The sequence below is a fragment of the Anabrus simplex genome, chromosome 2, assembly GCF_040414725.1.
Source record: "Anabrus simplex isolate iqAnaSimp1 chromosome 2, ASM4041472v1, whole genome shotgun sequence".
NCBI classification, from domain to species: domain Eukaryota; kingdom Metazoa; phylum Arthropoda; class Insecta; order Orthoptera; family Tettigoniidae; genus Anabrus; species Anabrus simplex.
This window is the reverse complement of record NC_090266.1, coordinates 655,430,807-655,458,043: the sequence shown is the minus strand read 5'-3', so window position 1 is coordinate 655,458,043 and position 27,237 is coordinate 655,430,807. Positions and strand designations below refer to the sequence as shown.

General features: G+C 38.6%; 1 protein-coding gene across 3 annotated transcripts in view; it reads right to left on the bottom strand.

Moving 5' to 3' along the window:
• Positions 1-27,237, bottom strand: part of SWIP (strumpellin and WASH-interacting protein) — a 412,754-nt gene that overhangs the window by 367,390 nt on the left and 18,127 nt on the right. The window contains exons 2-7 of one of the 3 annotated variants that reach the window (XM_067141154.2): positions 25,549-25,688; positions 24,299-24,464; positions 20,031-20,221; positions 6,317-6,541; positions 5,999-6,244; positions 4,942-5,127 (exon numbers count right to left, since the gene is read on the bottom strand). In XM_067141154.2, coding sequence (XP_066997255.2) covers positions 4,942-5,127; positions 5,999-6,244; positions 6,317-6,541; positions 20,031-20,221; positions 24,299-24,464; positions 25,549-25,688 — 1,154 coding nt within the window. The remainder of the gene's footprint in view (positions 1-4,941; positions 5,128-5,998; positions 6,245-6,316; positions 6,542-20,030; positions 20,222-24,298; positions 24,465-25,548; positions 25,689-27,237) is intronic. The other 2 variants (XM_067141155.2, XM_067141156.2) reach the window with 2 other exon arrangements.

The window sequence follows — 27,237 nt, the reverse complement described above, 5'->3', positions numbered from 1 at the left end:
GGTTCTTTTCTGTTAATATTTAGCAATTTAACATTATTAACACCTTTGCTACCAGCTGCCTGAGCAGCTTGCCACTGCTGTGGCCAAGCCATTTTAAAAAAGCTGCCTACTTAAGTGCTGAGTTCTACATTAGTGCATATTAAAGAAATCATTATTGAAAAAATATTTACTAAAGAAATTATATTGTTATCCTCACTGCTTTTATTTTTTTATTACATTGTATTACATATTTTATTACATTGTTTTCCTCACTGTATTTATTTTATGGACGTCAAATATTGGAGCTAAAGGACGACAGGAAGGGAACTCTGTCACTGTTCCTGTCCAGATTACTATTCACCCTTTCAGCGCTTCAACTGTGCAAGTAATCACACTTACACTACTCAACTTCAGTATCTGAAGCTATCAGATCATTACCAATTGTTATTGTGCAAAAATATCACACATTTCTTCTTACAGAATAATGTTATTACTACAAAATTTACTCATTTGAAGTTTTGTCTACTATACAACCACAATCACTTGCAATTTCAATCAGTTTGAGAAGCACCAAAATAAGCATGTAAAAAATGAGTAAAAGAACACAAAGGGCGGGTTGTACAGTGTCAAGAAAGGAGGACGCTTGAGTCATATACCAGAAGAAAAACAGAAAAAATCTAGGTGGAGCTCTTCCAGTCTCCGAAAACACATTCATATCGGAGTGGGCTACACTGAAGGAGCACTAAACGACTCTACTTCTCTACGGGAGCGAAGGTGTTAATTGAGTTGGTAGTCAGTCTGTTTTGGTGTTCAAGATTTAGTTAAATATTGTAAGTGAAAACTTCCATATGCTTTTATTTTAAATTTCAAGTTTATGTCTCGCAGTTATCAACCAGTGCAAAACTGATATTTACTACCGTCGCCACTTGGGGGGTTTAACTACGCAAACTCATTCACAATGCGCTCAATCATATCATTAAAAACTTTTCCACACGAGTTAGATGATAACATGTAAATAATTAGGCCTACAACTATTGTCACTGCTTTACCGTATTTACTGTACTTACTCATGTAATTTTCCCTCCCTGATTTTTAGAATGTTCAGTCCATCTGAGCTTCTCAGCCCGGCTAACCAGTAAAGACACTGGATGTAAGAATGTTTACCTACCACTATGTAATTCAAAAATAATTAAGGTGTTCACTAATCCAGCTATTCAATACTTTATTTCCACCTAAAGTCGTTACATAAACACAATAACACTTACATGGGACATGTTTCGCCCTTAATTTAGGGCAACTTCAGACTAAATAATCTTCAAAAGTACATATAATATTGCAAATAGAAGCTAAAAGATTAGCTAGTTATTAAAATTTGGTACATATAATGTGAATCTTGAGACATTAATAAAAACATGTTAATGGAACACTGTCAATGAACACACTTAAAACTATTTTGTCAGAGACTAAAACTTCCTCCATTAAAAATACGTAGTTGTAATTAAAATGGTTCAAATAAAAAGGTTTGTGGATTCACCAATGTGATAATGCATACATTGCCAACAAAATGAGGGCGTAAACATAAGCACAAAAACACGTCATGTACACAATATGTTCAAGGCTGCTATTTAAGTTGTAGGCATGAAGGTATTAAAACATTCAAAGGTAAATATTCGTAAAGGCGAAACTGAAACATCTGTTGAATTATCGAAGAAGTGGTGGCCCTTTGTACAGGTAGGAAATATTGTCAGAGACCTTTGTCAAGAAATGCCGGTATATTCTGAAATAATGTTCAGTGTAAGAGAAGGAAAGGAAGTCTTAAAAAGGCGAACACAAGGAGAGAACTCTACCTAGATGATACATTTGTAATTATAAACAAAGACGTCACTAACAGTCAAGAAGTTCTATACAAGTTAAATGATATCGAGCCCAATTTGAAATTCACAAAAGAGGATGAAGTCGATAACTCATTGAATTTTCTAGATGTAACAGTTACCCGTAAGGATAACACTCTTAATTTCCAAATCTTTAGAAAGCCGAAACAATCATCTACAACTATAAACAATTCCTCATTACACCCGAATTCACATAAGCAAGCATCTTTTCAGTCTAATGTTCAGAGCACTTAGAATTCCTCTATCTCCCAAGAATTTGAAGACAGAGTTGAATTATATTAGGAATCTTGCTAAACGGAATGATCAATAGACTGATCAATAAAATTAACAATAGGCTATCCACGAATCTGATACCAAACAAAACCAAAAAGACTGAATATGCTACATTCACTTATAACGATCCAGCTATACACCAGATTACTAACGTATTCAAAAAACATAATTTTAATATAGCTTTCAGAACTACTAATACTAACCAATCCATATTCTTTCATCATAAAAAAAGTTAATGACAAAAATTGTTATTTGGGATTGGGAGTACACAGGCTCAAATGTACACAGTGTAATTTTTCATATGTTGGTCAAACTGGGAGAAGCTTTATGACAAGATACATGGAACATGTTAATGTGGAAAAACATAGAAAATGTTCAGTGATGAATTTGCATATGAAGGAGACTGGTCACTGATTTGAATCCATAAAGAAAGATCTAGCGATAATTAGAAATATAGAAAAAGGAAGAATGTTAAACTAGAAAGTTTATATATCTATTTAGACCAGACGTATAATAAGGCTCAGAATCTTAATGACATCACGGACAGAAAAAACTTGTTACATCGTCGCCATAAGACCTATCTGTGTCGGTGCGACGTAAAGCAAATAGCAAAAAAAAAATTGTTACATGAATTAACACCTAAATTATTAAAGACGGTTAGTTCAAATAAAGTTAGGATACCTAATATATTTAATTCTTTATACTCTAATACTCCTCCCATACCTACAGACAATAGGCCTAATTCCAGCAAATTTGATAACTCCGCTCCTTCGTCAGCCTCGTCACAGTTAACTCCACCCATCCTCTCCTCCTTTCCACACTCCCCCATTCCTTCTCCTCCAAGTTCACTACCGCCTCTGCAGCACAGTTACAATACGAGACTCACAGCCAACAGAAGGGCGGTTACTAACACAACGGTAGATAACGAGTAACAACTTACAACAATCACGTCAGTCCTCATTTATTATAAGCAACGTTAAAAGAGTTCTAAGACTTCCTTTCTTTCACTTACAGTGAACATTATTCCAGAATATACCGACATTTCTCGACAAAGGTCTCTGACAATATTTCCTACCTGTAAAAAGGGCCACTTCTTCTTCTTCTACTTCTTCTTCGATGATTCAACAGATGTTTCGGTTTCGCCTTTACATATATCTACCTCTGAATCTTTTAATACCTTTAATAGCGGCCTTGAACATATTGTATACATGACATGTGTCTTTGTGCTTATGTTTATGCCTGCATTTTGTTGGCAATATATGCATTATCACATTGGTGAATCCACAAACTTTTTTATTTGAACCATTTTAATTAGAACTATGTATTTTTAATGGAGGAAGTTTTAGTCTCTGACAAGATAGTTTTAGCGTGTTCATTGACAGCGTTCCATTAACGTGTTTTTATTAATGTATCGAGATTCACATTATATGTACCAAATTTTAATAACTAGCTAATCTTTTAGCTTCTATTTGCAATATTATATGTACTTTTGAAGATTGTTTAGGCTGAAGATGCCCTAAATTAGGGGCGAAACATGTCCCATATAAGTGTTATTGTGTTTATGTAACCACTTTAAGTGGAAATAAAGTATTGAATAGGTGGATTAGTGATCACCTTTATTATTTTTTGATTGTAAATTTTCAATACGGAACAACAATGAGGTTTATAACATGTAATACCACTATGTAGTTGAAAACTTTGTGAATGAAATGTAACGTTCGCATTATAAATATAGCAGACATCAATTCAGAGATAGATGAATAGATTACAGTACAATTCTACTTTATCTGAAATACACATTCTTAAGAGAGATATGCACACATCAGTTCATGACAAATTTCATTGATCTGAAATCTGAGAAAACTAAGTGGCTTGTCAATCCAACACCTATGTGTTATTCTTATTTTCTGCACTGAATGGCTTATGGTCTGGAAATTCTCCACTCCTCAGTAATCTACAACCAATCCAGGATTAATAATTTAAGAACAGTTAATCTCTAAACCACCATCATGTCCATCTCAATAACCCAACACTTATAGCAACTATGCTATGCAAGGTGTCTTTCTACTATACTGAGGACCAACACCCTTATGACAGACAACAGCTATATGATTATATTTCTCAAGGATAGCAAATGACATGATTTTCAATTCTGCAGACTAGCCCAGAATTTCCCCATGGCATACTACTCACCATCTGGGAAAATCCAAAATTTCTCTGGGAGTACACTGCAAATGAAAGACATGCATTTCTCATTCACATGCAGTGTCCAATGCTCCCAACAAGATAGCTGAACCAAGGTTCATTAATTTTGCAGAGAAAACTATGCTGTATCTTTGGAATATTTGGCCTAAAAGTGAGAGAATTCAAAGCAAGTTCCCTGCACAAGAGCAAAAGTTGTGTTACTTCAGAAGCAAGAGATGATATACACAATAAGGTTAGAAGCAATTTCTGATATCAGTGGGAACAATGGCAGAAAGGCATAAATTAGGTATATGTCAGATGAAGTTTTGCACATTAGTGTATTCAGAGGGTGATGCATAGGGGTACGGCAATGTTACCTAGGAAACCAGCAAATCTAAGCAGGACAAAGCAACATAAGCTGACACACACCAAGGAAACAATGGTTTACTAACTTGATAAGGAGGCATAGAAGCAGAGGAGAACAAAAATCTAATTGCGAATAGAGGTTTATGAAGGAACTAATTCATGCACACAAGCTTGCAAATTGAACACTATTCTCCACCAGTCACAAATCCAGCATATATGAATTAACAACAATCAGTAGGCAATTTACCTGGAGGCAGAAGGACTGTGCTTCTTTGGGCAAGCTCTGAGATTTCTGTTGCAAATACTGTTGACGGTAAGTCGTAACAGCTTGCTGGGCTTTCTTATCAATACTTTTTGCCAGTACTGGCAAATTTGCCAGCAGAAATGGCTCAGGAAACCACAAAACATTACCAAGCAAAGTAACTACAGGTATCTGTAAGAGAACTGGGGATAAGTGTACAAATCAAAATTTATATATAGATCCCTACGAAGATATCTTAAACGTAACTGTTTTGAAAAACAAGGAGAAAGAATTACAAATACCAAGTAAGGTATTCATAAGGTGACCAATTAATTACCATACATAAGTGAATAAGCCGCGCCATTGAATAATCGGGACACAGTCATTTTTGGAGAGAATTTTAAAAACGAAAGGAAACTGGCTTTAATTTGTTTCATTTACAAGAAATTAATTCTACATAAGGATGTACTCAAAACTGAATACAGTAAAACAAATTGGTTTTAAGAAACACATCATAATCTATCACATGCTGTTGAATAGGCAACCTGTTCGATCAGAACTGTCATGCGGTTTGCTTACTTTTCCCAAAATTTGTAATTTATTAGCTTCGCCTACATGCTGTAATGAGTGTGCGGTCTGGTATTAGCTGTATAAGAATGTGTTTTTGTAAAATGCCCTGCGATTAATATTTGTTTTATGAAGTCTAGTTTTCTTTCACTTTGATATTGTACTTTCTCCCTGCTGTGTGGTTTCCAAAGTTCTCCACATCTTCGATAAAACTAAGCTTTTCTTTAGCCGTGAACAAGCGATTACAAGAACTTATAGCCATACTTAACATGTGGTTCACATTTCGCTTCTAATATGCTACTGAAACCATACAGACCAAGGCTGGACAATGCTATGAAGTAACAGGAACCACTGTGTGAGGCAAAGCGGCACCAACATTATTTCAATTAATTCACACACACAAAATTTTCTTCGCGAAATTCCAGGAAAAATATGCGCAGAATATTCATGTATATACGGTACTTCAAAAGGCTGAGAATAAAACATCACCACTTACCTTTTTATGCAAATCCCACAACTGCTTGAAAAGCTTCTTATCAACAGTGCCAAACAAACTGAAATTTAGGACATAGAGAGCACTGAGCTTAACCCACTGCATCACGTAGTCCGAATTCAGTCTCTCAGAAGCTTTCACTTCTAAATCATTCACTGAACTTTTGAAATATAAACTGAATTCTTCTGCTAAGGCTGCATTCTTACTAATGCTACTTCTTGAGGAGTCAAATGACTGGTCAATTGCTTTCTATAAACAGAAACATTAAATAGATAGTTTCCTTCTCCATACATAAACTCAATGGACTGGAACAGTAATTACCTGAAATATCCTTCCTGTAAGCAACTGGCTTTCCAAATCAGTGAGCACTTTTTCAAAAGAACGCAATTTGTCACCCTGAATATCAAATTTTGAAGGGTCATGATGGACAGATTTCACAGTACGTTTGTAGATAATCCAATGATCATGCAATGTGCTGTGATTGCTCAAAATTTCATCCAGTGTCACCAATATTACCAGAACAACACCAAGGTGTTCAAATACATCCTGTAAGAAATAAAAGATTTTCCATTAAAATGATGAACTAATTAATGATAGCATACTCCCCTTTCCAACTGTTAAAGAAGTCTATCCTGTGATCTTAACTAGCCCAGGACCAGACACAATGAACATGAGATGGATAATGATGATTGTTTTAAGGGCCAAACATCAAGGTCCACCAGCTTCTTATATGAGAAGATCCAAGAGTTGGAGACTTGGCATATAGTTCAGTTTTTTTTTCTTCTTCTTTTTTTTTTTTTGCAAGTTACTTTACGTCGCACCGACACAGATAGGTCTTACGGCGACGATGGGACAGGAAAGGGCTGGGAGTGGGAAGGAAGCATCTGTGGCCTTAATTAAGGTACAACCCCAGCATTTGCTTGGTGTGAAAATGGGAAACCACGGAAAACCATTTTCAGGGCTGCCAACAGTGGGGTTTGTACCCACTATCTCCAGAATACTGGATACTGTGACTGCAGCTATCAAGCTCAGTCATACAGTTAGTTACCCTGAACACATTACAGCAATAATGTACAGCCACCTTCAAAATAATTCCCTTAGATGAATAAACAATTTTGTCAGCATATGTTAAGCTTCTGGAAGCACTACTGGAAGCCATCTTCCCATATCTTCTGTACAGCCTCCTGCAATGCTGATTTTACCTCATTTGCTGATGCAAAACAATGTCTCATTAGGTGTTTCCTTCATCTTTAGAAAGGGGAAAAAGGCACAGCAGGCTATGCTGGGTGAATAAGTGGGATGATGAGGCAAAGAAGTCCCATATCTGACAAGAAATTCCGAGACCAATAGGGACCAATTTACAAAGAAGTTTTTAAGGACCTGGTGCCATTGTACACTTCACCACATCTCAGGCTGTCTACGATGGATGAACTCCAGTAAAAGATGTAAAATATTCAGATATAACTTCTTGTTTACTGTTTTGTTCTCAGGAATGAATTCCAAATGGATAATTTCCTGAGTTAGTAAAACAGTCCAGCATGACTTTATTCTTTGCTGCAATCCTGTCAATAATAATAATAATAATAATAATAATAATAATAATAATAATAATAATACAACCATCAGCACTGTTTCTAACATAATGGCTTTGATGTTTTATGATGATTATAGATGTTTGATTCTTATTTATTTGTGTTTTCCTGTACTTAGTGCCTATTTCAAAGAATGTATTGGGTGTTTCCTTTGTTCAATGATGTCTTGCATCTTTCAACAATAGATTCCAGGAATTATTTCTCATGACTGCAACAAAAGCCTCCACAATGACAAAATTGTTGCTTTTCAGTTTTCATGAGAGTGATTCAGACACTGATGTAATCGTTCATACAGACATTCTTTTCCAATTAATCTTTAATTTTGCTGTAATTATCGATTGATGATGATTGATGATTGTTGTTTAAAGGGGCCTAACATCTAGGTCATCGGCCCCTAATGGTACGAAATGAGACGAAATGAAATGACATATTAAAAGTCTAAAATTCTCCACTGACCAGAATTCAAAAATGTGACAACGACGAATGAATGGATGGACATGAATTTAAAACAATCAGTGGTTGCGACCCGCAATGTCGCACAGGCACATAAACGGACGTGACAATATCGTATTACTGACCAAGGGACTACTGCTATAGCATAACACTGAATTGATTATGCGTACAGTCAAAAGGGGGTCCTAAATCGAAGTTATCGGCCCCTCATAACGGTACTGATCGCTATCAAAATAGAACCATGGTAGCTGTCCTGTTACGGTACTAATCAAAAGTAGCAGAGACTTGCGGCATTCCACACATTATTGTACTACTCAGAGCTTATGAAATTCGACATTTAATACAGACCTATGTTTTCCCACTTTGCGGCGCCATGTACAGGCAACGCAAACCTATGGTGTACATCACAGAAGAGTACTAACCACAGGGACCTCTCCCTATCCCGTGATGTTCCTCATATAGTGGGTACTAATCATAGGCAAGGCAGAACCATGGTAGCTATCATCCCATGGTCCTGCTCATATGGTGGTACTATTCACAGGTACTGCAAAAGCCGACCGCGTGGTGCTCCTGTGTGCTACTAATCACAAACCAATTTCGTACCTAATGTAGTGGTACTACGCACAAGTAAAAGCAACCCTTGGTGTTCCCCGCGTGATGGCACGAATCAAAAGCAGTTTCATGGTTCCAATTTAAACATCCCTTGGTCGCCCCTTTTAGTCGCCTCTCACGACAGGCAGGGGATACCGTGGGTGTATTATTCGTCTGCCTCCCCCACCCACAGGGGGTGTGTGTTTGGTCCGCGAGAGGTATTTTATTTCCCTCAAGTCCGCCGGCAAGCCGGTTAGGACCCCCCTATCCGCCACCTGGGACGCGCCACGTGGGAGTATCACCTCTCCCCCTGCTACGCCAGCGTAGTAGGTTCGTGGCTGTAATTATCATGAAGTGGGTCAACTCTTATCATTTGTGCGGGGTTATTTTTGCATTTTGAGTTCAAGAATTTTATGTAGTGGGCTTAGAATGAGATGGAGGAGTTCTGTTGTGAACTGTATTGGAAATACAGGAGTCGATAGCAATAAAGTACTAGAAGAGGAGTGGTGGAAAGATCGAGTAAGGTGGAGGGAGGGGCTCTGGTACACTACCCTACCCAGAGAGAATCTGGAAATGGGAATGGATGAAGAAGAAAGAGGGTGTTAATCTGTGGAACATCTGGTATCGTATCTTATTTTTATTTATTTTTCCTATTGGTTCTACGTTGCACTGACACAGACAGGTCTTATGGCGATGATGGGACAGGAAAGGGCTAGGACTGGGAAGGAAGTGGCCGTGGCCTTAATTAAGGTACAGCCCCAGCATTTGCCTGGTGTGAAAATGGGAAACCATGGGAAACCATCTTCAGGGCTGCCGACAGTGGGGTTCGAACCAACTATCTCCTGAATACTGGATACTGGTCGCACTTACCCATTTAACGCCGAAATTATTTTTTTGTCCGTTTTCTTTGAAATTCGTCTAAATCACTTCACGTCCATAGTATAACATAACTACAAAATATTAAGCTCATACTTTTCACGGTTTCGTCGTTAGGTGGCGTGTTCATATGATCACGCTAGGCGGATGTGTTAGCATTTCAGTCTGTATAGCATTTCTTTAGTATTTATAGATTTTATGTATTGATATTGATAAATTATGAACAAAATACACTAAAATAAACTAAAGATGATTATTTATGAAGAATATACATTAATTACAATATGTACATGCATAAAGAAATGAAAGTCTCAAGATATTCGTAATATATTACATTCAAGTTATCTAATTCACGGAAATTACCGAATAGGAACAAATATAAGAACTGTATGCTTCACACTGTATGAAATAGGACAAAGCATGGAACACAGAGTCCAACATTACATTTTATGCACTCTGTGAGAACAGTACAGGAGCATTCCTTTCCAGCACAGCGTCGTCGATTGCAGGGCGCTACAAGGTGCCCAATCCCGTCAAGTCGTACATCGTCAGTGACACTACTCTGCTGGATACTGTATCTTGAGGTGATGGGGCGGCCTATTCCTACTGGCGTTATTTTGAACTTATGTAGATATGTTTGCACAATGTGGCAACGAAATTCTAGATGTGACAAATCACATCCAGACCTCCTTAGCAGTAACCATGAATTGTGAATGGATACGTCCAGGAGCCACGTGAATAGCGACCACCACCATTTCTTTCCACATATGCCTACTCTGTAGTACGACACATTCTGGTCCATCCTATCTGTTCCACACATTCCACTGTTGTAAGCTCCAAACATAGCCGGCCGGTTTATACGCACTTTCCTTTTCCTTTTCTCTGCCTGGGAGTATCGTGTTACCTTAGAAACTGGTTCAACACCATGGCATGTTGATGCTATGGTAACCACGGAGTTATCAACCCACCGAACAATACTTATACCCTCTGAGTTTGTTGCCAAGTCGTATGTCCCACGAGCCTGTCTCTTCATTTCATTTGAAGGTGTGATCGAGCAGTCTTTGGGAATTCTATTCTCTCGAATGGTTCCTGTAGCGCCATATCCGCAATGTTTTAGATGAGCCAAAAGTGCCATTCCAGTAAAAAGATTATCGAAATATAGTTGAAAGGGTAAGTGTGACATATCAGGTAGTTCTTCCAGCATCAGTACCTTTGGAGCAGCACACTTACTAAATCGTTGCTCATATTCAGTATTACCATGAGGATTCTTTCCTTGATATATGTCAAAATTTATGAGATAGCCCGAGGGAGTGTTCAAACACCAGACCTTATAACCAAAGCGGATGGGCTTTCCGCGGATGAATTGCTTGCAGCTGTGCCTACCATAATATTCCACCATGCATTCGTCAAAATCTAAATCCTTTTCAGGCCGGAAATTCGCAAGGAATCTTTTCTTCAGCATGTTTATAAGAGGTCGTAATTTCCACATTTTATCATTCATATCAGGCTGAGTATTATCCGCGCAATGAATGAAGCGACAAATTTCCAGAATTGAAATAATAACATTAAGTTATTTATTTGACCACCTAATCAATACAAAATCGTCTTGGAAGATTTACATAAATTTGTTAACTAATAGTGGTACATGTTTCGCCTTCCCTGAAGGCATCATCAGCCATAGTCTTAACCTTAAATTAAAAATAAGCGTCTAAATAACATGTAGTAATGGAATGAATTTTAAAATCTTGAAGAGATTTGAAGTAAAATAACATTAAAAATAACAATGATGGTTTGAAAATACAATGTGATGAGATATAATAGTGGAAGTATTAACAAAATTAACATTAGAAGGCTGCTAAAATAAGTGCAATGGATAAAACAACAGATTGTTATACAACAAGTAGTAAGATTGCATAAAAGTAAAGTTGATAGTCTGGCGGTTATAATTAGACGATGGCGAAAAATCGTATATAATCAAAGTAAAGAAGAGAGAATAAAAGTAAAAGTTAGTCGAGAGATCCGAAGTTAATCATGATCTTGAAGATAAAAGACGAAAGTCAGATGCATATGGTGAAGTTGTAGAACACGTTGAGGATATGAAGTTGGTGAATAGAAGTTGAAGAACAGTTTCAAATAGGATCACTATGGACCATCTCAAAATTTGAAGTGATGTTCAAATGTTGTAAATTGTGAGTTTGTAGATATTCTAGTTGAAAAAGCATATAAAAGTGGAATCTGTAAAAGGAAGCAAGAAACGTAGAGTTAATTGTGTGAAAAGATATTTGAAAATATTGAAGTAGAATCGTGTGCACTTACCATTTGACGGTGACAAAGATAGCTTGTAACGTTATGAGTTAGAAGTATTTGCAACAGTAGACTTCTTGCTACGTGTGTTATAACTGAAGGTTTGTGCTGGAGGGGGATCTGTTTGCGTTGATGTAACTATTGGAGGAGGGCTGCTATTGGTGGGAGGGAAGGAAGAGAGTGTATTACTGCGCGTGTTGTAACGGTGTAAGGCTATTGGAGGGAGCGATGTTACGGTGGGTGTGGCTATGGGTTTATTGGTTGTATTTGAATTAGAGGTACTAGCGGCGGGGGGAAGGGAGGGCGGTATATTAGCTGTAGGGGAGGTGGGAACGCTAACTGATGTGAGGTTGAAGATTTTTAAGAATATGTTGGTTAGAGAAGTTGATTCTCGTAATAAAATAAGAATCTGTTCATACAAGGGGCTTTTTTTATCAATAGTGTCATTTAGGTTCTTATCTTTATTAAAATGTTGGTCGAGGAAAATAAATAAGTTTTCATATTCTGTCATGAGTTTGCTTTTATCGACTCTTTTTAGGATAAGGAGGTCTTGTTCTATTGTGGTGAATTTATGCCCTGTGTCCCTCATGTGGTTGGCCATTGCAGAGAATTTGTTGTGTCTTTGGGCATTGTAATGCTCAGCGTATCTGGTGGAGAAGCTGCGGCCAGTTTGGCCAACATAAGAAAAATTACATGTAGAGCATTTCAATCTGTATATTCCTGATCCAGAGTAACTATTGTCTGTGATGTTAATAGAGTTGTGATTGAAGAATAAATTACGATTAGTGTTTTTTGTTGTGTAGGCTATTTTTATTTCGTGCTTCATTAATGAATTGGTTATCGGATAAATGTTACGGTTAGTGAACGTGAATTTAGCGTGAATGATCTAAAACACCTGCTGAAACAGGATCATCGTCTGCGCCTCCTATACGATCGTTGCCAGCGAGTACAATTTCTGCCTTACTTGAAAGCTGGCGACCTGTGAGGTTATCAACCAAACCACCAACATCTTCATCTCCTGAAACTTCGTCGGAGTGAATATTAGCTTCCGGAGGTTCAATAAAAATGCTGTTAACATCTCCAATTGGTTCGTCCGATTCAAGAATATCTAATACTTCTTGGAGCGTAATGTCCCTGTAAAAAGGGAAACAAGGTTTTGTAGCTGCATGTATGTTAACACGTCGCAATTTATTTAAATGTAGAATAGATGACCATAAATCGAATAAAGTTGTTCAAAGAAAATTGATGTATAACAGTAATCGTAACAGGTAGCATAACGTCCACCATCAAATACACGCACAGGGTGAATAGCTAATACAAGCGCCAGTCGATATGTATCACGTAATAATATGCTTGCACACAGTTGCCACATGCTTCTTGAATTGATCTACACAGTCAGCAATCAATTCCAGCGCTATACAAAGCACTGAGAGCAAGCGACTGCAGCTATTGAGCGCGGTTATCATATCTTTTCAGGCTACGGGGACGAAAAGGTGACTTATCTCCTAAAATTAGCTTTGTAAGGACTATCAGAAGAGAAAAGCGGCTGAATACCTCGTCTTGTAGCAGGCTGGTGATGCGTCCCGTCGTGGGTTCAGGTAAAAGGAGAACAATAAAACTTTGATTTCCACCTATTCAACACAATAGACTTTCAATACGGAAAAAATTAGGATAGTCTCTTGCAGTGGCTTCAGGTATCACAAAGGCCCCAATCCATCTTGTGAAGAGGTCAGTGATTACTAGGAGTCCTGTTTTACCCCGTGGTGTTCTGGGTTAAGGACCCATCAAGTCCAGGGCTATGAGCTCCCATGGCGTTGTGGCCGCCTTCCTCGTTGGCTGGAAACTGCCTTCCTGTTGCTCGCTTTGGTGCAGGCACAGATGCAGCACCCCTTCACGTAGTCCAGGATGTCTTTCCGCATGTTGAACCAGAAGAATCTTCGTCGGATGGACTGATATGCCTCTTCGCCTCCTGGATGTCCGGTTCCCGTGCTGTCGTGGAACTTCCGAGGACGTCCGTCGTGTGCTGTCTGGGGATCACCACCACTGCAGGCGTATCAGAGAGGTGCGACCTGTACATCAAAGAGTCCTCCTTCAACCCGGAAGTTCTTGTAGCACATCTTGAATTCCCTCGGGACAAGTCGACTATCGATGTTCTGTCTCCAAATCCACTGCGTCATGGTCCTACAGGGCTTGTCTTGTTCCTGCCACTGTTTGATCACTCCCAGATCAAGTTCCTTCTTGATGGTCATAAGGACAGGTTCCTTAGGCTCACTATGATGTTTTTGCAAGAACTCCCTCTCAACAATGGTGCTCCTAGCTTCAGGTTCCATCGCAGGGTGCTTAGATAAGCTCTCTGCTCCTAGGTTCATTGGTCCTGGGACGTGACAGACATTGAAATTAAACTCTGCGACTAACAGGGCCCATCGTATCAATTTCAATTTTGAGCCAGAGACCCACTTTAACCATTTGAGAGTGGCGTTATCGGTGTAGAGCTGGAACTTCCTTCCCTCCAAGTAGCCTCTGAATTTACCCATGGCCCACACCACTGCTAAGGCTTCCTTCTCGGCAGTGCAGTAGCATTGTTCGGTGGAAAATAGCTTCCTGCTGTCATACTCGATGATGTCCCTTCCGCCATCACTCCTCTCCTGGAATAATACTGCTCCTAACCCAGAGTCGCTGGCGTCCGTCTGCAAGCAAATTTTCCGTTGAGGGTTGAGATGGGCTAGACTGGGAGCGTTGCATATCGCAGCCTTAATGCCTTGGAATACAGCTTCTTCCTTGCTGGTCCATCGGAACGGCCGGTTGTTATGGAGTAGATCAGTGAGCTGTATTGCCTTCTCTTCAAAGTGTGGCACGAAGCTGCTGTACCAGCCACACAAGCCAAGGAACTGACGTACTTGTCGCTTCGTCCGCGGGTGTTCAGCTTCTTTGATAGCTCGATTCTTCTCGGTTGCCTTGTAAGCCTTCAGATGTTAGGACGTGGCCAAGATATTCTACACGGGACTGGGCAAAGTGGCACTTCTCCAGCTGGCAAGTCAGTCCATGAATCTTCAGTCGTTCCAGCACTTTCCTCAGATGTACAAGGTGTTCTTGAAAATTCGTGCTGTGAATTAAGATGCCGTCAAGATACACTTGGCAGAAATCTCCAACATATCCCATTCCTGCCAACTTTCAAAAAGAGAAATCCAGAAGATCCTAAAGCGGAAAAATTTTAACAACTCGCACATGCGTCGCAAAGTCTCGAGACACAGTGAAAAAGGGCGGCAAGGGGGAAGATTTCAAACAATACTAATACAAGTCAAATACAGGTTATGATCACCTCTGAAATTAAATACACAAAGTTACATCTTGATGAGTGCTCATCTGTTTTCACTTAACACTGGGAACAGTTCACACAGTACACAAAACAGTGTTTTCTGCACTTTAAACTTGCGGGTCACAATATGAATGTCACCGTCAAAATTAAATATGTACATGTATTTATAAAATTCTGTCAAGTTCACAGTATGCAGGCTATTATCCATCACAGGTTGGAGAGGACAGATGTAGATGAGTTGCTTTCTTCAGAAATTGTGGAGAAAAACTACTCGAGTAACATGGACCAGTACTTCTGGTTTTCAAAACAAACGGAATCCAGAATTTCATTTGACATTGAGGACCTAAACTGATTCTGGTTCTTTTTCAACGAGCCGAACACACGTTCACACTCAGCATTGCTGTGCGGTAAGGTCAGAACAGAAAGCATTAGCCTGGATATCCTATCATACTTAGGAACACCATCAGCTCCACGAATGTTCATCAAGCAAGCCCATTTGGTGTCATCTGTCAGATTCTCACTGCCAACAGTAGCACAGTCATCAATCTGAAGAGCTACAAATTGGTTCTGAAGCACATTCATTGCATCCTCATCCGACCCGCTGTCCTTCATCGGCAGCAATGATAAAAATCTTTATAGAAAGAATAGTACAGAAGAAAACTGGGCACCTTCAATTTTCGAAACATCTCAACCTTTGGATGTTTCAGTACTTCATCATTGAGAGGGAACTTGTTAATAATATAATCACATGCTGTGCAGAAGTAACCCCTGGCAGATGAAAAGAATGCTCATTTATCTCTATCATTTTCTTCACCAAGTTCATTGTCTCAACGCCAATCATTAGCTCATCATTCTCTCTTTGATTCTCAATAGAATGGTATGGAACTTTCAATAAAAGGGAACTTCTGATCACTTTTTGTTTAACAAATCTGGAAAGCAGCTGCTTTAACAGGTTTGTCATTAGTTCTAGTAGTTTATGAATTTGAGGGCAAGCACTCTGAAGTGTAGAATTGAGGTTCTCAAATAAAGGAATGACAACATACAGGATGACACAGTATGCCTTATTTAAGCCTGATGACAGAACCATAAATATTTTTGTTCACAAATTTGAATAATGTTCTTATTCTTTAGCAAAGGAGTGTCAGATTTTCACGGAATTTTGAAAGAGAAACTATGTATGTTAAATGTTACTTTTTTTTTTGTCACATACACGATCATTAAAAAAAAAGTTAACATGTCCAAGAAGTTAAGTAGGATACGTTCTTTGTTAATTTTTGCTGTGTCAAACTTTCTTTTTTGCTAGTGGCTTTACGTCGCACTGACACAGATAGGTCTTATGGCGACGATAGGATAGGAAAGGCCTAGGAGTTGGAAGGAAGCGGCCGTGGCCTTAATTAAGGTACAGCCCCAGCATTTGCCTGGTGTGAAAACGGGAAACCACGGAAAACCATCTTCAGGGCTGCCAACAGTGGGATTTGAACCCACTATCTCCCGGATGCAAGCTCACAGCCACACGGCCAACTCGCCCGGTCTGTCTCAAACTTAAAATTTATTTAATAAAACTTGATTGTACCTCAGTCACTACACCATTGACTCAAATTATGATACTTTTCTTTGTATGTGTAAGTACATTCGTCACATATGTGAACATGGAATGAATCAAAAACTATTTCCAGTCTACTGCAGTCGTGAAAGATAAATATTTTATTTGAATGACCCACAGCTGGCGACTAGCATATACTCTATACTGTTGTGCTGGTCATAGTGCCAGACCTGCAGATCAGATCCTTGCTAACAATAAAAAAATTACAATCTTTGATTTATACATAACATCTCTTCAGCATATACCATATCTACTTGAAACAAAATAGTAAGTTGGAAGTCTACTTAACTCTTTCGCTACGCTATTTTTAAACAGAGCACTTACAGAAAAATGTAATTTTTTTTGCATTTTCCAAATGAACTGAAACTTTATTTTTTTTAAGGTTAGTGACATTCAACACCATTGCACCATTTTTAACTCAACTTTGGCAAACTAGCAGTGAAATTTGACCTTGAAACACGCATTACTGTGATACATCTCCGAACATGGAACTGGACATATTGCAGACCATCCTGGGCAATTCTTACCAAAAAAAATACTGTCTGTTTTCTCTTGCACAGTCCCTTTCCTTTCTTTGAACAAACAACACAATTAGGTTTGTGACTCTTGTCCTGCTGCTCCCCAAGAAAATGCCTCTCCAACAGGCGCGCTTGAGGTATGAAATCAGAAGGTCTTCCTCGTTTCACCGGCGGACTGCGCTGATACTCTCTTAGAAGTCCCATTATGACAGAATTTCTGAAGTGAGCAGCACTAATAGCCTTTTTTTGAAGCTTACTGTACAATATTCTTCCATTCATTAGTGCAGTTTCAATGTCATCACTAATATCCCACTGGTCCGATACAAAATGAAGATCTTGCTAGTTGGCACACTTTCTGCCGACCAATCACTATGCACGTCATCACTTGTTTCATTGTCCAAATTCACTGAACAGTCTGAATCAGAATCGGCCACTAAAAGATTGAAGAGTTCTTCACTGTAATTACATCATTACTAATGTTGTTCCACACGCTCATAGCCTGCTATCAGCCGGACAGCTGACAGGAATGTTGGCGGGCGGGCGGGTGAAAGATAACAAATAAACATAGGTCTAGTATTGGCGGTAACGTTTTCAAACAATGCTTAATACAGTCAATACATGACTATAGATGTTTGTATTATGAAATGCGCCTTTATTAAAGAAGTGCGTGGAAACTATAACAGGAAAATACCTAGTCGACAAAAGTCGATTACCGCAGCGAATGCTATAGGGAAGTAAGTCAACAAAAGTCGACTTCCACAGCGAAAGTGTTAAGTACAAAACGACTGTGAAAGCTAAGTATTGATTTATATTACCAATTATCACTCCACCAGTGATCGGACTAGTGAGCTGTCAGTATGCACTAAGTGGAAGACTGACATGTCCCAGGTCTACATTTCATCCTTCATCCGGCTCCATGGCTAAATGGTTAGCATGCTGGCCTTTGGTCACAGGAGCCCCAGGTTCGATTCCCGGCAGGGTCGGGAATTTTAATCATCATTGGTTAATTTCCCTGGCACAGGGGCTGGGTGTATGTGTTGCCTTCACCATCATTTTATCCTCATCACGACGCGCAGGTCGCCTACGAGCGTCAAATCAAAAGACCTGCACCAGGCGAGCAGAACCCGTCCTGGGATCTCCCGGCACTAAAAGCCGTTTCATTTCATTGCATCCTTCAATGACCACCAATACATCTGATCCTCTACATGGCACTTTTGAGACCCCACTGTAAATATGACAGAAAGTTGTGTAGTATAAATAGAAGTCTGACTAGAAAAAAACTTGCCTAATGTCCTGATGCAAGTAAATAGTAATCTATGTGACATATTTAGTTCTGCAATTTGTTCTGATATACGGATGTAATATTCCATTGGTAATCGCTTGTCGGTTTAATTTTGTGTAAACATGAAGTTTTGAATTTGTAGGTCTGAAATTAAATGTATATCAAATGTTTAGAACTATATATATATTTTTTTTTTTTTTGCTAGGGGCTTTACGTCGCACCGACACAGATAGGTCTTATGGCGACGAAGGGATAGGAAAGGCCTAGGAGTTGGATGGAAGCGGCCGTGGCCTTAAGGTACAGCCCCAGCATTTGCCTGGTGTGAAAATGGGAAACCACGGAAAACCATCTTCAGGGCTGCCGATAGTGGGATTCGAACCTACTATCTCCCGGGTGCAAGCTCACAGCCGCGCGCCTCTACGCGCACGGCCAACTCGCCCCGTGTTTAGAACTATAAAGAACATATTTTTGGTCATGCATAAAGTAGTATTGCAATGGTCATGGCAGTTGTTCCTTCAAAGAAATGAAACAAAGACTACTAATCTCTCTATCAATCAAAGGATTAAGGTCAAATCCAACCTCTCAGTGAATGAGGGTACCAGAATAGGAAGGAAGGAAGAAAGGAAAGGAAAAGAAAGGAAAGGAAAGGAAAGGAAGGGAAAGGAAAGGAAGGAAAGGAAGGGAGAGGGAAGGAAGGGAAAGGGAAGGAAGGAAGGAAGGAAGGAAGGAAGGAAGGAAGGAAGGAAGGAAGGAAGGTTGCACTGGAAAGGTAAAAAAGAGAAGCCAGGCCAAGTAAGTAAAGCCAATACCAGGCTCAGATGGGCTTTTCCATCCAGTTGTAAAATACTGTAAAATGAGGATACAAGAGTTTTAATACAGTTTACTTTACATGGCCATTTGGCTGTAATAAAACTATTTTTTAATACAGTTTACTCGCATCTTCACAAAAATATTTTGAGTTTATCATAAAATACTGTTGTAAGGGAACGAAGATTTGGGTTACTGAGCCAATAGTATTTTGAAAAATTTTGCTTCTTAAACCCAGAGTCAGCCTTCCTGTACTGAAGGAAGAATATATTCATATAGAAAGATAAATTTGTAGTGAAAGACAAAATCATCAACTCATGTTAACCATGTTGTAAAGACAAGTAAAGGGTTCAAAATTGAAAGCACTCATGAGTCAGTATTGGAAAGGCAATGCATATAGAGATCACTAGCTTGGAATTATGGACTGATGCCACTATTTCACTCGTCTACAGGACTTAAAGTCAAGACTTTCATATAAGTCTTTTCATAATCTGCAAGTACCAAAGGAGACAGATGTACCACCGTGAACTGATATAACCTTAGGGATCAACGATGTTTGTTCTATGATCCTTCAGCACAACAAAAAGAATAATAACTTTTACAACATTCATTGAATTGCTAAATTGTAAGGAAGACTGATTTTTAATTTTCAAAAGTAAGGGAAAACATTGTTTTTAATAGCCCAAATAGTACCTGGAAATGGATGTCAGTAGCATTCATAACTTGTGGACCATCCCGTGTTGTGGCATACAGAGCAGCCAACTGCTGAACAATTTGAACAGCAACTTGTTCACATCTTTTTACAAAACAGGACAGCTCTTGCAGATGTAGCAAGAGAGAGCTCATCATCTCCTGAGATGCACCATCTTGCAAACTTCCTTCAGCTGGAAAACATGAAAACTTGTTCATTCCTTTATATAATAAATAGAGTTTTGATCAAAACACATTTTACAGGAATAACTATCAAATGAAAATAGTATACCCCGTTAACTGCCAAGAGACTTAGGTGACCTGACTTTGTAAAGCAACATTACACATGAAAGGGACATACAAATAATGAGTGAAATAATGCACATTTTGATCAATTTTCTCTTTGTAACCATAAGATATTATGCTAATCACTAGTTATGCTAAAACAAGTAATTACTAATATAAATTAAATTTATATTGTTTCACTTATTACTGTAGCATAGAACAAAAAAATTCTGGTTGTAGTTGCAACAATGAAACACCTGCACATCATTTCGTTTAGCTCAGCAGTGTTTCAGTAATTCCTCAGTAATGGTATACAATTCCTGCACATGGAAATGCAATACACGAGCCTGACCCAATTTGTTAGCAGCATTGGTTATCACTTGAAATTGTCAGGATGATCAATTTTATTATGTTTTACACATGCCAATAGGATCTGGACAAATAGATTAAAGAGGAAGTTTCATTCGGACTACACTTTTCCTGAGACTAAGCATTATTGGCAGAGTAAGGCACAATTGCCTGCTAGTATGAATTGTTCTGACTATGAAGCTCCACAATCACTTTTAGCACACCCTGAACATAAACAAGTCAATTCAGGATTTTATAGGTGTGTAAGAAGCAAGAATTATAATCCCATCCACAATTATTCCATATCACAATGTTTACAGTTTTCAAAATTTGTAATCTATATACAGGGTGATTCACCTAAGTTGTCCACCTCAAATATCTTCCGATCCGTTACAGATGTAGACATTCTGTTTTAAAATTCTTAAATTGTATTAAGGGGCTCAAGAAATACTGTACTATTCCTCTCAATCTCATACATAATTACTGAGAAACAGGTAGCAACTTTGTTTATTCTTAATGGGACTATAATAATTTCACACTACAGAACAATTAAGAATAGAGCAACAAAATCAGTGATGTGCTTACTTTGCAAATCAGATTAGTACTTTTGGAGATCTTGGAGGGTTTAAAATGTGTGGGTATTAGAAGGGGATGCGCCACTCGCTGTGATGTCCAATGTATTGTACTGCACGACTCATGCTTCACTGATAAATTCACAAACCGAATGTATTCCATACACAGCATATTGTGATGGTATTTTGCAGTCAAAATGTTTGGTCAACCACACTCTTAAGAATACAATTAGAAGAGATGTTCACAAGAAACTAAACGGGCGAGTTCTGTTTCATTTTAAATTTTAATGTGTAAATTAATTCAATTATCTCAGCTTCGCCAGTACTGGAGGAGGACAGTACTTACTATTTCAACTCGACCACTGCCTGTTGCTAATATACATCGATCTTACATGTTGGCTATAAGGAGAACCCATGAGCCCAACAATAATATTGTCGGGTAAGTTTGCATACATTCTTCCCACTGACCATATCATTCATTGGATTTTGAAGTTGCTGATTTCATCTCATGTACACTAGTGTCCATAAGTCAAGCATAATCACTAAACGAGGCCATACCACCTGATAGGAATGTCAGGCGAACTGCTGAACAAACGGAAGCTGACTCACACACTACGTCACACAACTTGTCCAAAAAAAATGTCAAAGGTTCTGATAGTTAAGGTACAACTTTGACAACAAATAACAAAACTTGGCAATGTCTTCCACAACAAAATATGCTGTTAATAGGGTGTATGGTTACCCCTGATGGCCACACATGCTTCGCAGCGACATGGCATGCTCTCTATCAGATGGTCCAAGAGCTCTTGTGACAGTCTACCCCATTCCTCCGAAAGGGCAATGCGAAGGTCTTGGAGGGTCCTTGGTGGAGGCTGATGGGATGCAATTCATTTCCCAAATGCATCCCAGGCATGTTCTATAGGATTTAGATCCGCAGACCTCGCTGGCCAATCCATGCGATGAATGTCTTCCCCGGCCAGAAATTCCTCTACCAGAGCAGCGTGGTGCAGTCGGGCATTATCGTCCATTAAGAGGAAGTCTGGAACAACCACACCTCTGAAGAGTCGAACATGTGGTCTCAGTACCTCATCCCTGTATCTCCGAGCATTAAGAAGTGTTCCTTGGACCACCCATGAAGATGTGCAGGTCCGTACGGCCATTCAACATGATGCCGCCCCACACCATGACACCACCACCACCACCACCACCACCACCATACTGGTCCCGTTCCACGATGTTCCTGTGGTTGTATCGACTACCCGTTTCTCTACTTGTCTTGTTTAGAGTATTAAAGATCCCGCTCACAACTGAAAATCGTAAGAAAGAACTAAATTACATCAAGGATTTGGCCAGAATTAATGGCTATAATTCCTTGATAATTAATAAAATCATTAACAAGATAAAATTAAAAACTGCAACCAAGTTGATTCCGGACAAGCCTAAGAAGACAAAATATGCTGCCTTTAGATATATGAACCTAGGCTTATTTCAAGTTACTAACTCTCTAAAGAAATACGATATCAACATCGCTTACAGAGCCCGATACACGAACCGTAACATATTCTTCAACTCTAATACAGTTAACATTAATTACAATAAATTCTCAAACTCTGGTATTTATAGGCTCAAATGTACCCATTGCGGGTTTTCTTATATCGGGCAGACAGGACATAGCTTTTTGACCAGATACCTTGAACATTACAATGCTTCAAAACATAAGAAGTATTCCGCCATGAGTACCCATTTGGAAGAGACTGGTCACAGTTTTACGACAACTGAAAAAGACCTTCAAATCTTAAAATACGTTAATAAAAGTGAACTGATGACAGAGTTTGAGAACATTTACATATTCTTAGACCAGCATTTTAATAGAAATAAAAATTTAAATGATACTTCTGAAATTAAAACTCCTATAATCGAAAAAATTCCACAACTACTCTCTCTTTTCAATATAAATGAAAATAATTTTATGAGTATCTTTAATTATAAAATCGCTAACAACATTTCTTCTGTAACAACACGCGACAGCCTACATCTGGAACATAATCGTGTGAAGTTGACCAGTGTGGTGCATATTTGTCTTGTGATAGCCTAATTATGGATACAGAAAAGGTCGTGAAATTCCTTACTAATGAAGACAAAACTAAAGTCTGCCAGCAAGTCGACTGGCATCTATATCTTTAAGCGTGCCAAGTTGGCGTGAATATTGAAACTCACACCTTCCAGTTTCGACTCGATCTTGGTCGGTCAAAGTTTAGTTTGAATCAAAATGGAGGCCAAAGTAATTCTGTTGCAGTCGCACGTGGCCATGTATAACCTCCAATTCATTGTCTACGTGTGTGTGACCAGAAAAATAATGTGTAATAACCCACTGGTCTGAAATAGAAGGCTTTTTCTGACATTTGTTTACAAAATTTTTATGGGCTCCGTTCAAATGTTTTTATATTTGTTGTTTGATGTTTTTAACACTTTTCAGTGCACTATTCTAATGTTATAAGCCCCAGCGAAATAAGTTTTCATATTTGTTCTCTCCTGTTTTTTCCACCTCTTTTAATAAACTCTTCAGAATTTCACTGTACCCGTGGATATACGATGTAAAATCCCCTTATGTCGGAAAAAATCGTATCTGGTGTTTCCATATCCCTGTTGGATAGTTTTTATTTGTGTATTCAGTAGTACGTTTTCTCGCTTAACACGTTCTTTTTCCTTGTCCCCTGCAGAAACATCTTAACGAGGTTTTACTGTAATATCAAATCAAGTCATATATGGAAAGACAGGAACAAGAAGAGGAACAAATAGGACAAGCACAATGGCCTACTATTGTATTTGTCCTATTAGTTTCTTTTTGGATTTTATATGCTGTATATGACTAATATGAAAAAGCAAGTAGAATAGCCTCAACGATTTTGTTCGGTAGTGCTTGAATAATATCCAAGTAGATTTATTTTATCATAAAATTAATAACATTTTAATTCTGTCATAATGAACTTTTATTGATAGATTTAAGCAAATTTCAATCAAGAAAAGAAGAAAACCGAGTGTTAGTATTTTTCCAACGACACTTACCTCCTTCTCCATAGAACAGAATGGTATCATAGAATCTGGTTTTGGCTTCATGTTCCAAGTATTTTGCTTCAGCACATAATGTTGCAAACACAGTCAACACTTTATTCAATACTTTGTTGTCAGTGTCGATAAGCTGCAGCAATGTCGTTTGCTCATAGGGTGCAAACTGAAAAATAGTTTTGTTGTTCAGTGGAATTCCATTTTCCTCAAACTTTACACATCACGATGACATGACAGATCATCATCAATAATTATTCATCTAAATGAAGATTAAGATTATACAGTACTTCAAGCAATCTTCTATACTGCTTTGCTGACTTAACCAAAATAGTACCTGTCACGAAAAAAATTCTGGTAACAGTCTGATAATACAAAAGTACTGTATGTGAGATACAACCTTCATCCAAAATGTTTTGAGACTGAGGCTGCAATTGTAATGAGAATTAGAATTAACCAGAGGTACTTTGTCAGCAGGTCGTATGGTACCCTGTAACCTTTAACTGACCCTTACCTGTGATTCCATGCAATTCTGCCAAGTGGCAGGACTCCGCTTAGAAATGCAGGTGTCTCTGCTGCAGCAGTATAGTTGTCTGTGTGGTGACAGAGCATGGATGTGAAACTCAAGCAGCATGTGAGCATAAAAGTCTTTGTGAAGTTAAGGACAGCCACAGAAACCTGGAAACTTATCTAGCAGATATATGGTGAGCAGTCGATATCACGAACACAAACATTTCAATGGAGAGTTTTGTGAATGGCAGGAAGGATGCTAGATAAGGTTCCATGTTTCCATGGCGGTCTTTCCTAACTTCACACAGAATTTTATTCTTACATGCTGCTCAATTTTCACATCAATGCTCACTATCACCACCCCAGTCTGCAGCACAGACATCTGCATTACTACATGCCGTCCTGCCACTTGGTGGAATTGCGCAGAATCACAGTCAATGGGGACAGTCTAAGGCTACATGATACCATAGCACCCACTGGAAAAAGTATCTCTTGTTAATTCCAACACGGACATGAAAGCCTTAATAGTGAGAAGTATGAAACGAGTCAAAAGGTAAACAACTTACTCTAACTGTATCAACAAATTGCAAGCTGAGGCCATGAAACTAAACCTGAAACTTAAAACAGTAGACTTTTAATGACTAAGAGAACTTAAGATGAAATAAGTGAAATAAATAAGTAAATCAGCATTTCAGTTTAATATGTAGTAGCAATCCCATAAGTAAGAAAACCTGAAATATTACCTGCAATGAAATAGGATCGACATTCATGTCCCATGAATCACACATACTGTCATCCAAAGCTTCCTCAATTCCTTGTAACTGGGAAGCATATTCCTCCAAAAACTGACCATATGCTCGCAGCTGAACCTCACCAGCAATTTCTGCAAAGAGAAGGTACGTTTAAAAAAAAAAAAAAAAAACTTGCCGAGAGAGAGTGTAAACAAGTTAGATGACAGACTGTCAGTTACAAAATGGTATTTCAGAAAGATGAAGCCAAGTATTTTATTTACTAGCATCTTGTACCTTGAGTAGTTTTTAACAATTTTCAAAATACAGTATCTGTTCTCTATTTCCTTCATAAGATGTTTTACACATACTTTTTTTTTTGCAAAATTGAAGCAACGCTTAAAAGAAATAACATAAATGGGTGCTGCTTCCTCTGAATTCAAATTCTGCTTGATGTCTACAAGGCATGCTGAAAACTGACTCCCGAAGAATGATTCTCCCACTCTTCACTCAAGAGTATTCTCAATCTTTCACAACAGGGAACTGATATTACGAATTTGAGTACTTCACGCTAGAATATCTGACGCATGATCCATGGGATTTAAGTCCAGGCTGTGAGCTGGCCAGTCCAAGGTTTGTACCTTAAATACATCAAAGAAGCCACTTACACAGCAAGAAGCACGAAACCTTACATAAATGTGACATTTCCACCCACTAATAGTGCAAATGGCACCGCACTGTCTACCGGAATCTTTATGTACCAGTATTCGTGGAGCTCCTTACTGGTGCTTCCCCATGCCATAACAGTCTCCCCCCCAAACAAAAGGAGTCCAGAAGGGAAATGTAGCAGACATTAACAAATAAAGAACTCGTGGAAACATGCTCGCAGATTCCGTAAACATCAATGCTATGCTCACCTCATCAGCACACTCCATATAACTGAATGGCTTGTACTCTTCTACCTTGTTTGGAAAAACAAAATTTCACAAAGAACAAAAAGTCTGTACAACACCAATGTGAAGATAGTTCTCTTGTTGTGCAACTGTGACGCTTGAAAGGTCACAAAGCAGATATCAAACCATAAGTCTTCATAACAAGTATCTCTGGCTAATAGTCAACATGAAATTGGCCTACAGAGATGTCATATCCAATGAGGAACTGAGAAAGACAAACCAACATCCAATTAAAGACCAAATTAAGGAAAGAAAGTGGTGGATTGAAAAAACATTAAAGACATCAAATGGAGCAGTGGAAGATCAGTGCTAGACAAGAATCAAGACTATGGAGACTCGAGAGAGATCAGAAGAACTGTTGTGTAAACTATGAGAGTTGGAGAAATGTGGAACAAACAGAAGTGGCTAGTTGCCAACAGAACCTGATTGATGATCTTCACTGCTACCCTACATGCCATAGATGCAATAGGTAGTATATTAGTCATGTCCCGTACCTCTCCTCCATCTTATTTTCTACAAATATAGTCCACTATTTTACTAGGTCTTCCTTTCTATTTAGAATATCCACCACAATATATTTTCTCCTTCCTTGTGCATCAAGCCACATGTCCTTGGTACCCATCTGTTTCTAGTCTACCACAATTTTTCCATCCCTATCCTTGTAGCATTTCACTCTTAATTCAGAGACGCTCTTCACATTTTATTCAATACATAGAAGAACCATCTTCTCACTTTGGTGTTTTAATTCTAT